Below are 12,694 nucleotides of genomic sequence, written 5' to 3' on the forward strand. Positions count from 1 at the left end.
CTCACAAACCAACTGTGTTTGTCTTCAGATCCGTGGTTTATTTTTCTAAGTGCTATAAGTTGTTGTAATTATAATGTGTTTACCGTGATCTGCCATGCGTCATCTTTTGAAAGCTCAGAGGTTGGAGTGGATGTCAGAAATGTGATCCCCTCTCTCTTGGAACATCATCGCCATCGCAGCGTGGCTCCAGAAATGATCAGAAGGTTATAGAATTTGGCTTTAGGGAAGGAACATCCTCCTTGGAAGAGTTACAAAGCAACAGAAAGGCTCCATAAAATATCAGAACATGATAGCGATACAGAGGAAGCGAGATGCACGGGGTTGTAAAACTCCGAGCATTGCCTCTCGTCAGAAACTGCAGGTGGAACTCCATCCAAGACCCCCACCTCCTGTTCCCCAGTGCTCAGCACCAGTCTGCACTGGGTGGTTCTAATTATTATGCCATCAGCAATGCTTTACCGCTTTGCATCAGCAAAAGTTCAGATCAGCAATTCTAAGCCATGAATGTAATTGTTCAAGATTTAACTTAATTTCAATGTTTAGCTTCGTTCTACTCAACAAATCTATTTTCACTGTGACTTAAAGTCAACTGAATAATTATCCAACTAAACTTTTAGTTTCACTGTGATTAGCTCATGCTTCACGGGCTGCAGCTGCGGGAATTAGCAAAGAAAACAGCGGACCGTTCAAAGAGCTAACACAGAAACGCTCACATGCGCTTCAGGCTTCAGTAGAAGAATCAGCTGAAGCCTGACCCACACACACAAGCCTTCATGCATTACTACACACTTACATTCACACCCTTTGTAGGCAGCCTGAATTCTGCTGAGTGGTCAGATCATCATAGCAAAAATGCCTTCAGAAAGTTTAACGATTGCTACATTGTGCAGTCTCCTAGCAAGAAACCAATATGTTCAAACTGGGTCTGGAGGATAAAGTGTAGAGGTCAAAAAGTGTGGATCCAAGGTCGATTGAAAGTCACCGTTTGTCAGGTTCATATGTCCTCAGATGCAAAACATACATTATTTACAATTCTAGTCTAGTGTGTGCGTGCGTGTGTGTGTGCGCGTGTGTGTGTGTTTCCTAGGGCGTGTGTCAATGTGTACACTGCTCCTGCTGAGCTGTCCAGCTGAAACAAAGTCAAGGAGAGCAAGAGAACAGCGGCTTTAATGCTTAGTGCAGAACCTGCTCTCTGAATGTTTTAAGGACCATATATCCAATCTCTGGGTAAATATCAGGTTCCCTCTGCCTCCCGCTTTTGTGCAGCCATCTCAGCATCTACTGGCGTATTGCTGCAGGCGCTTTCTTGGTAGGAGAGATCTGAGGGAGGCCAGAGCCATCAATCCCCATCAGTGAGCCCTGTGCATATCACCGGCTGCATGGGGAAATGACTGTTTCATGTCATGCGTAAGTTGTGATGATGTAGGTTTATTAATTGACCTGAATGGTTTTGTACTCACAGTTCCGATAACAGGTGCAGTCGGTGGAAGGCTCTGGGTTGGATCTCGCTAATGTTGTTCATACTCAGATCCCTGGAAAGAGAAAATGGGCCACATCAGTACCAGAAGTATGCATCAGTGTTCTTTGAAGCTACTCAGCACCTAAAATTACAAATGTTTTGAATGTGTTTTTCACATGGTCACATCAGTCATCAGGAGTGGGAGTAGGACACAGAGAGAGGTTAGAAGGTTATGTAGAGAGGCTGGAGGACGAAAGGGAGGAAAAGGAGATATAGAAGAGAATTTTCCCCAATGAATCATTCTTGGGCAGCTGTAATTTTCTTCTCGTCCCAGCGACTTTTTCTCTTTTCCAGATGTCTCACTCTACCTTCTTACAGATTTGACCCCTCAGTCTCTCTCTGTATCTATCGCTCTCTCTCTCCATCTCCACCTCCTTCCTTTCAGAGCTGTGATATAGAAGCACCTCATTCTTTTCTCCTCCTTTCTGACACTGTCTGACGTGAGAGGGTGTGCTGGGGATGCGAGTGTTGACGCAGCTGTGTTGCAGTCAAAAAGGGAGAGGTGCATGCACACGTTGAATAGAATCTTATAAGCTGTTTTCAAACATTTAGGACAGTGAGAGGACCACTTAAAAAAAGCCCTGCGTAACCTCGTGGCCCCAGTCATGTAGGGTCGTCTCTTTGATAAACACTATAAAAGCAATGAGGTGTTACGTCACCCCTTCTTTGCTTTCACGGCCCTTGGGGTCTCGCATGGGTTTTCTAGAGTGAGGCTTGTATGTGCATGTGTGTGTATATGACACTAACCATTGCTCATAAAGCCAGACCACCGTGCTAGCGAGTGTAAACTGTGCTCTCAGAAGCCCTTCACAGTTGGAAGTTTTGACACACTGGTTGTTTGTTTGTGGAGTCAGCCAAGCTGATGGGGAGCTGGACACATCCGTCCACAGGCATGATCTATGTTCAGCTTCAGGGGAGATGTGGAAAAACACAGCAAGTAACACGCTGGCTCACAAACTGGGTTATTTTACCCTCCTGCTATAATTAGCAGACTGACTAAAGGCTAATACCCACAGTCAGGCCCTTCTCTTAAAGCAATGCTCTTGTGTGCAGCAGACAAATGGATTAATAACGCTGCAAATTACTGATATAAACTCTGTTGAATGTTTTGACATGCAAATCTCTGTATTGTTTGTGTCTAGTGTTTGGCTACCACACACACAAGCTCCCCAGTGTCATTGCACCCATCCATCCTGACTGCACAAGGTGCTATTGACGGCTGGAGGTGGTGCTGTGCCAGTAGGTTGAGAGAAGAGGAGGTCGAGTCAGTTGAATTATTTAATGATATGCTGCATGACGTTTGTTCGTATGCATCTGTTCAGGCTCCAGTCATTCAGGAGTAGATGCAACAAGTGCAATGCACTAATAGTTGATGACATTTAAGGTCTGGTCTCTGTGATGACACAGCTAATAACAGCAAAGAAATGTACTGTAAGCGAGACGGTGGTGACATCGCAAATAATATAAAGTAACACAATACATGTGCACACCTTAATTCTGTTCATTGTCTGTTTACTAATATTCTACTGAATATTTATTGGAGGGATGATTAATGCATAGCTGTACACACACACACACACACACACACACACACACACACACACACACACACACACACACACACACACGACCCAGCTTCTGGGGATGCGCCCACTGATTATCTGGTCCTGATTAAAGAAGCTATAAACAAACGTTGTGTGAAGTCCATAACAGCGGGCTCACTCAGACAGAATAAACATGCAGCAATGGAGAGAGAAAATGTTTAAAAATAAAGACACACACTGGTGAGTCATGGGGAAAGGTTGAACGCAGCTCAGCTCGGCTGTGCTCTCCAACCAGCTCATTGGGAAGACGGAGAGAGAGAGACATTTCTGCTGTGCAGGCCAAGGCCTCCGCTGACAACTTGACGTATCGTTGGAAGGCCCTGCGCAATGGCTTGTTTTTAAAATCAAATAACAGCTGTGGCTTTTTTAAACCATGATAATTATGATTGATGACTACCACATGTGCATTGTGTCGGCTGGCGCTGTGACGTGCAGATATTTTCAACGCAAATAAACGGCCGCAAAAGAAATGAGAAGGAGAGCGGTTAAAGATTTTGCAGGCTCCGCGTTGCATGGGAGTTTCACAATAAGAGCTCAGGGCTCTCTGTCCCCAGCTCCCCATTTTATGGGCATATCCAGTGTGTGTGTGTGTGTGTGTGTGTGTGTGCGCGTGTGCGTGTGTGTGTGTGTGTGTGTGTGTGTGCGGGTAATGCAGTGCCTTTTTCCCATTTATAGGTGGTTACATTGTGTGTGGTATAAACTCATTTTCACACCCCATTGTTTTCCAGTGAGCCTGCAGATGTGGCGGCTTCAGTCACTCGTTATACTTCTACCACACAGTGCACAGATGATTCCAGGCCACTGAAATGGAGTGTGTGTGTGTGTGTGACAAAGAGAATGGCAGCTTCTGTGGTTTCATTTGTTACTGCTCATGCGTGGATGAGTGGGAGCTGCAGGAAAACCTCCTGCCCTGTTTTGGCGAGCTCCACATTGTTCATCTCTCAGCTCGCAGCGGCGCACGGGTCGTCTCTCCCCAGCGGATCTCCGTGTGCCGCTGAATGACGGACTCCCGGGCTGTAATCGCGCAGACGACGCAGACGTGGGGGAACATGCTCATCCGTCAGCGAACGCCGCCTCCTAAGTCTTTGTTTTATCTCCCGCCGCTCTGAGTCTGCAGAATTACTGACAAAGCCTGCGCTAATCTCCCTCTGTTTCCCCTGTGAGACATTAGATTTTCATGCGCATGTATTTAATTTTGTGTGTTTTCAGCACAGTAGCCCAAGGTCAATATTGCAGCAGTTTGACATTTTTCCATTCCCTCCATCATTCCTTGATTTGCAGATACACAAAAGGCTCTGATAGATCGTTTAGCGCTTTATTCTCTAAGTGTGAGTGTATGCATGCTCATGTGCATGTGAATGGAAGAGAGGGAGGCTTGGCACAGGAAAAAAGGTAAAGCACTGCGTATTTGACTGCTTTATTCTATGATTGATAGAGCAAGCATGGCATGGGGCTGGTCTTAAGGGGGGAACAGAAGCATGAAGAAGCAGAGGTATATTTCCATTCATCAGCCTTGGCCCTTCCTTGGCCCCTCTCTCTGTCACTTTATCGCTTCCACTCACTCCTTCGCTCCCCAACTTTGTTTCAAATATCAACTGGAGCGTGGGGTTACACAGCCCAGTAGTTACAATAATGTGATTTATCATATTTCCTCCTAGCCGTCAACAGGACTACTGAAGTGTGTTATCAGCCCTGTGATCAAAGGTGGTGTGTGTGTGTGTGTGTGTGTGTGTGTGTGTGTGTGTGTGTGTGTGTGTGTGTGTGTGTGTGTGTGTGTGTGGGTGGGTGGTTGTGAATGTGCCCCTAGCTCCGTTGTAGCCAATTTTAAGCCGGCGAAAAAACACGGCAAAACACGTCACGTCATATGAAAAACAGCCGTGTTACAGTCACACACACGCAATAGGTCGTCAGCGCGCACACTCCAGCTCCAGATGGCTTTTGTGGGGAGGATGCTGGACCACCCTGCTCCTTGAATATACCCCCAGAACGGGGCAGATGTGATCAGCAGTCAGGTGTCTGTTTCCAGCTTTTTCAGCCCTGAAAGGGTTTTCGTCGATGACCTAATGCGCTTCAAAACGGAAAAGGGGCTCAGGCGTAAAATAGCGTGCAGGTACGGAGCATAACAATGCAGGCAAATTGATGTAAACAAACAAGCGTACACTGTTACGCCCCAGAAGGATGTTTTTCATAACCGTGTCTCTCTTACATATACACACATGCACAAAATGCCATCGCCCGCGGTTCCCTTCTCACCTCCTCCTCCGCTCCGTCTCTTTCTTCTTGCCCGTCTTTTCCTCCTGCTCAGGTGGAGACTCTTACCAAGCAAACAGCCAATAATAGCAGTAAGCCCCGCGCCTTTGAAGGCGGCTTATCTGTGAGCGACATTACAGTAATAGATCTTTGGTGGAAATCAACAGGCAGAGTTTTGCCCACGGGGCAGGAGTTGTGCTTTAGCAGCGTTCGGGGCCACACCTTGGCAGCTTCAACACGACAGTAATGTCTTCACTAGGATCCAACCAGTCTGATCCTCTCTGCTTAGTGCTTTGAAACAGTTAAAGCTATGATGAAAGAGGATCTTTTATGCCACACAATGCAACTGGTAGTCAATGTTCAGGCACCGCCTTGAAGAGGGCCTAAATGGTTGAGTGTGTGTGTGTGTGTGTGTGTGTGTGTGTGTATTGTGAGTAAGGGTGAGGTCTAAGTGTGTTTGCTTTTTTGTATCTGAATAGACTGACTGCTTTGGCATTCAGTTTCTCTCAGTCACACATGACCATGCACACACACACAAAGAGTCAGGAAGGAGGGCACAATGATGTCCTCCCTCCTCCTTCCTCCAAAGATGTTTTTTTTCTCCCTCCCTCCCTCCCAGACTTCCTGGGAGGGGTTCACTGCCCTTTGTGTCCAAAGGCACTCTGTCTTTATCTCTCCCTCTCTTATTCTTTCTTTCCCTCATTCACGGGGGACAAAGGGTGAGGGAGGGAGGACCAGAAGAAGTCTTTCACCTGGACGACGAAGGCCTCGGCCACAAAAGGCCAGAGAAAACAGAGAGGCAGGGAGGAGGAGAGGGGAGCAGATAACGCTGCAGAGAAGGGAGATGCGTCTGTGTTTTTGTGTTCCCATGTTTTGTGCGCTCTTCCGCTCGCTGCGGTTTAGCGGGGAGAATGACAGGCGGATGTCTGGGTGGAGAGAGCGGCTGTTTAGTCTGAGGCCATGTCATGGGAAACATATTCACGCCCTCTGGGACTTATTCATACCCCGGTATAGCGCGTACACACACACACGTGCACGTACATGTGCACGTGCACGTGCGCACTCTATGTGCGCTCTTTGTCCTCCCACGCACACGCACCCTGTCACGAGACAGGGGGTGAAAGGTCAAGCACTTCAGTAGGGAACAGGAAGTGTTGGAACAGTCGGTGCTATACAACATACAAGCAACTCCAACATGTGGACTGGCCTGACGGCAGCTGTTGTGGGCAGGACGCAGCCTGGAACGACAGAAGGAGTCCTCTAGTCGGCTGCTTTGCCGCGTGAACTTCGTCTGGCTTTCATATACGTTTGATATGACAGGTGGCGGAGAGCTTTTTCATTTAGCCTCTTTCTAAATTGAAGCTAACAATTAACCCTACATAAAGGAAATGACTCATAAACACAGGGCACGGCCACGGAGCTGTCTGGGGAAGGGGTCACGACTCCCCCCCCCCAACCCCCCCCCCCCCCCCACCTCACATCCTGAGAAGGTATTTCTTACACAGGTGTTTTTGCCTGCACGCTGATTTAAAGCAGATTCTCAACAGTGGATAAAACGGTAAATGAAACCCGATGAGTATTAGTGTCAGGCTCTATTATGACTTCATTTGGTTGAATGGCAGCAACAGGAGGACACTGGATCCAGTTAGACGCCTGCTCCAATCCGCTCAGGGCTCGGCCCCGCTCCGCTGCTGCACTCGCAGATCTGGGATCAGCTCCTTGCTCCATATATTTAACAGTATATACAGGCACCGTGTAGAAGTGAACTTAGATAATCACTTGATGAAATTTTACCCCATACCAGTGAAGACATTTGGCTGCCGTCGGCTTCAGGGCTTTAGCTTGGCCTCCGGCCACGCATGTAAAACGTCCAGATTTGCTCTTTTGCTCGTTCTCCGATATGTAAGAGAGACGTGAGTGAGCTTGGCTGCAGTTGCACAGCTCTGCAGTGGCAAATCCCTGCAGCCTCCCTTAGCGGCAGATGGAAAATACACCTGTGTCAAGTCTTAACAAGAAGTAATATTATATTGCCGTGTGCCATCAGTGACCTGACTGCTGCTTTTGCATTCAGCTCACTTAACCCTCCAAAATTAAACGTCCTGAAACAGCTTTTATCATCCTGTCCTCGTCTGTTTTGTCCATCCCATCTCCCGCTTTCTGGACATTCCTGTGCTGTTACCCGCGTTGGCCTGCGCTGCGTGTGCGTCTGCATGTGTAATATTTAAGTGTGCCTTGGATTGCCTCGCTGATCCCTTTAGCTAACTCCCATCCCAGCGGTCCATTCTCCTGAGCTAATCCCTGCTAACGTTGCTGTATCGCAACTATGCTGGTGGATGCTTTGATGCTGCACAGGGGGATTGGACGGTGCATTAAGCATCATTAAATCAGTATGTGCATGGGAGTGAGCGGTGTGTGTGTGTGTGTGTGTGTGTGTGTGTGTGTGTGTGTGTGTGTGTGTGTGTGTGTGTGTGTGTGTGTGTGTGTGTGTGTGTACTGTTAGAGGAGACATTAAGTATCATTAGCTCCTACTAGTCATCACCTGCACACTGCCGGCCACTTAGGTCATCGAGCCTGGCCAGCGATCTCATAGATAGAGACGGGACAGACAGACGAACCCAGAGATGCTCTCACACATCTCATTCTATGGATAATAATTTATCTGGGAATATATCAAATATGGTAACACACAAGTCAGGAGGTATGATTTTTAAGAGGTGGTGGAAACCTCAGTTGCAGCAGAAGAGGCTGCAAACAGCTGTGAAGGTTAAATTTGGATCCGTCCGCATTTTTAAAACTCAACAGAAACACTGAAGTATCAGTGCCGCTTGCGTTAGCTGCCTGTTACTATACTGATAAGAATGAGCTCACGTGGGTGCAGATGCAGATGAGGACAGTTAGGGGCATTTGCTGTGGCCTGGCCCAGCACAGGACAATGGCTTCTCTGTGGAGGATAAGAGGAGGCTGATGCACTTGCACAGATTCATTCACACACATGCACACAAACATTCCCATGGATTCTCAGGGTTGGGAAGGGGCTGAACAGGAATCTGGGCCACGCAAGCGCTCTGAATCCTCCCAGTCAGAAGCAGCCCTTCATCCCTAAACCGCACGTCACGGGGGGCACATTCTGAGCCTCTGTGTCATACTCGCTTTGAGTGTCTGTCACAAGAAACATTCTCAGTGACACATTCAGGCAGTTGGCACCAGCTAATACTGTGCACTGTTGTGTTTAGTCGGTTAGTTGGGAATGCATGCGCATTCACATACACAATGCACCTCACTTTCCCGATCTTCACCTCCTCTGTCCCGGTTCTCTTTACGATCCTGTGTCGTGATTGCTTTCTCTTTTTTTCTAAAGGACAGGATGTGCAGCGCTGCAGCACACTGGCCTCTGTGTCTTCTCTGCCGCTGCTCCTGAGGGAATGGCCATTGTTTGCATTGTTGTCCGCTACCTGTCTACCTGCTGTCTGTCCCTGGGCGACATTTAAAAGCCTCCCCGGTCGCTCTCAGGAAACCGCAGACCCCAGCACTACCCGACACGGACTGCCTCTCCATTTACTCCAACACCCTCCTGGCACAGATATCACATTTGCACCGGGCGGAAGTGGGTTCTTCTGCCGGTGTTCAGGGCAGCGTCTCCAGGGAGGCTGGAAATTGACACGTCGAGGCAAACGTTTCAATTTTGCGGGAAGGAAGTAAGAAACAAAGGGGTAAATGAAGCAGAGAAAAGGAGGGAGTGGAAGAAAATGGCTTCTTTATCCTCCTCTGTCACAGAACGGATTGTCACACACATGCACACATGCTGAAAACATTTATTTGGCTTCAACACGCTTCACTTCTTTCACTTGGCTGCGCACAGCTTTACACATTAATTTTCATGAGGAGCACTTTACACATCATTGAGTGGATGTATTTACAGTTATTGATGCAAGACCAGCTTCAACACCTCTACACACACACACACACACACACACACACACACACACACACACACACACACACACACACACACACACTGTAAGGATCTTGTTCAACGCAGGCCAGAGCAAACAGGTGAGGACAGGAGAATGGGGGAGGATGAATGGATAGATAGTGGAAGGGAGAGGGGTGTAGTTGAGGTGGGGCGCTACCATAGATGTCTGGAGCCAGGACACTGATGCTGGAGCTGATAGTTGCTCTATACAAGGCCTTCTACTGAGGCACACACACACACACACACACACACACACACACACACACACACACACACTGTTCTAGCCTCTCTTATGTCCGTTCGTCCACCCCCTCCATCCTTTGCAAGTTCTCTCTCTATTTCTCTCTCTCTCTCTCTCTGTTTACAGTGCGACCCCCGGTCGCTCATGATAGGAATCATTCCATCAACATAATGGCTAAATGACACGCACACGACTGTAACAGCCACCACACAGAGGCAGGATGTTGTCTCAGGCGTGTGTATGTACACAAAGTGTGTGTGTTTGCTCACCTAATGGAATCTAAGTCCTCAAAATCTCCTTTTCTTACCAATTTCTAATCCTCACCTTCATGTCTTGCAGCCCTTTTCTGTTCATTGTTCTTGCTTCACCTCCACTGGATAGAAACGAAAGCCCTCAGCAGTCTGGGTGGTCTTCACACGCACACTTGCACACAAACAGACACACACGCCTTAGTTTTTTTCTCCGTCTGGTAATGCGCTCGCTGCGGTTTCCTGGCCGAGGCCAAAACACCGTTAGAAGTTCACCGCACCCACCGCTACCACTAAGCATCACCTAATCACTGCCCGGCTCCAGTCACAGGCCAGCCACACTCACATACGCTACAAGTGCACACACTCATTCCATCTTACGCACAAGTGTGTGTGAGGAAACTGTCTAAACAGAGGCACCTGACATCTCTGTGACGTGATTGCCTTATGTGGAGGACGTGTGAACATGCATATTCGCTTGAATTAGGTACAGTATGGTCCTTTGAGGAGGAAAGTGAACTCGTGAGTGTGCCGTCAGCTCACACTTGTGACACACAAGCTCCTTATTGTGCGGCCGCGAATCCACGGCTGCTTGCAGCTACGCATAAAGCAGCACAGATCCCAGTGTATAGAATACAACGCACACTCGCTGACGCTCACCCTTGGGCACCGTCTGTCCTCTCTAATCTGTTATCAAAGAGACGTATCTCATATGACAGCTCACATCATGCGGTGCCCACAGAAACGTTTATTGCCGTAAATCTCCAGCCGCTCGGCTCCGAGGTGCTCACAGCATCAGTGGACCAGTTCATCTTCACTGTCAACCTGCACTCACCCCTTTGTTATGACAAAATGCTTTTGCCTGCTTATGATGTAATAATGCTCTGTTTAACTATATGGAGTGGAGTTGTCCAGCCATGCAAATAAACACTAGATAATGGAGTGAATCATTGCCTGGATCGCCCTCCCGGCCGCTATAGCATGTACAGTTGCTGACTTTGAAGAGCTCTCCGATGACACGGCTGAATGATGTCATATACTTTCACAGCGTTGAATAGATGCGGTTTGTAATGTGGACTGTTCCCAAGCAAATCCCTGTGACCTCGGCAGCCTACAGTATGTGCTTGGAGGCTAATCCAGCCGCCACAGCGCAGCGGGGTGCGTTGGACGGGTCCACATGTCCTGGTGGGGATTGGACCGACTCGGCGCTGTTGTAACCTTTAAAGCTCAGAGATGAAATGAGAGACTGTAGCTTGCTCTGCTGGGTTGTGTGTGTGTATCTATGTTGGCAGAGTCAGACAGGGGAGTGTGATGTGATTTCTATCAGCAAAGCAAATCTGTGAGTCTTGTGTGCGATATCTTAATTTGTTGCAGCATCTCCCGCTGTTGCATTCGCTTCTCTTCTCTGCAGTAATGCACATTTTTTGTGTGTGCGTGTGTGTGTGTGTGCGCGTGCGTGCGTGCGTGCGTGTGTGTGTGTGTGTGCGCGCGCGCGTGCGGTTGGTTGCTGAGTTTATTTATCTTCTCCTAAATCAGCCCTCAAACTCACTAATTGGTCCAGTTCCACCGTTAGGTAACGAGGGGAAATGAACAATTACTCTTGTGTTTGTAGGGAACGGTGTGTGTTCGTGTGTTTGTGTGTGTGTGTGTGTGTGTGTGTGTGTGTGTGTGTGTGTGTGTGTGTGTGTGTGTGTGTGTGTGTGTGTGTGTGTGTGTGTGTGTGTGTGTTGTGGTACTGGATAAGGTAAAACCAATGTAGATTTCCACAGAGAGAGTCTTGGGTCATCGTGTTCTTATTGTAGATGAAGTCAAACCAATCAAAGCTCTGATTCACCCTTCATGCTGTGTGTGTGTGTGTGTGTGTGTGTGTGTGTGTGTGTGTGTGTGTGTGTGTGTGTGTGTGTGTGTGTGTGTGTGTGTGTGTGTGTGTGTGTGTGTGTGTGTAGCATTGCCCCAGCCACCTGATGTCCTCATAAGTAGCATCATTCCTGGATGGAGCGAGGGTCCATATTTCACCACTATAAACCCTACATGTGTTTTAACTTTCATAGGAACACAGTGAAATCTGGCCGTCGCAGACTCCCGTGACAGTCGGAGAAATCAGGTTTATGTGCTCGCATAAACTGTTGATGTGTCCTCACTTTGCCTGTGTTCCGTCTGCCCACTTGTGTAATAGTTGCAGAGCAACGGCTCGATCACAACCTGTTTGTTGGACGCGACCTCCATCACTTCAGGTTCTGTTATCACTGTCTCCAGTCTGTCCTCAGCAGCTTAAAGACCGGGCCCTGAGCCAGAACAACTGCCCTTTTACATTATATAAGGCTTCTCCTGCTGCTTCTGCAAGCCATATAGTAAATAACTGATGAATATGAATAGTAACAAGGTTTTGTTCTAGCTAAGCCTCAGACAAAAATCACTAACGCTGGAAAACATTCGACAAAATAGCCCCTTGGTTCTTCAGACAGACGTCATCATAAAGCAGCTCCATACATCTGAGGCTCATAGAGGATGATTAAAGCCCAAATCAGACTGTGCTCACACACACACACACACACACACACACACACACACACACACACACACACACACACACACACACACACACACACACACTTTCATACACAGACACGTTTCATCTGCATAGCGGTGCTGCTCTGTCCCGTCTGCTTTTACTTCCTTCAATCTACCGTTCAGCAGCGTGAGTGGGGTTTTCAACCAAAACACTGAAAGATGTGCGCTCACATTTTACATCAACGACAGGAGACACAAATGAGTGGGATCAAGAGGAAGGATTCAGGATGAAACGCAGGTGAGGTGAGACGATGCATTGACAGGAGACCCCTCCGGGCGGTGGCGCGT

The 12,694-nt window shown here is 48.0% G+C and overlaps 1 protein-coding gene across 1 annotated transcript in view; it reads right to left on the reverse strand.

The window, feature by feature from the left end:
- Positions 1-12,694, reverse strand: part of LOC114858951 (leucine-rich repeat-containing G-protein coupled receptor 6) — a 29,927-nt gene that overhangs the window by 16,674 nt on the left and 559 nt on the right. The window contains exon 2 of the mRNA XM_029156716.3: positions 1,461-1,532. Coding sequence (XP_029012549.1) covers positions 1,461-1,532 — 72 coding nt within the window. The remainder of the gene's footprint in view (positions 1-1,460; positions 1,533-12,694) is intronic.

The sequence above is a fragment of the Betta splendens genome, chromosome 7 (assembly GCF_900634795.4).
Source record: "Betta splendens chromosome 7, fBetSpl5.4, whole genome shotgun sequence".
Lineage (NCBI taxonomy): Eukaryota > Metazoa > Chordata > Actinopteri > Anabantiformes > Osphronemidae > Betta > Betta splendens.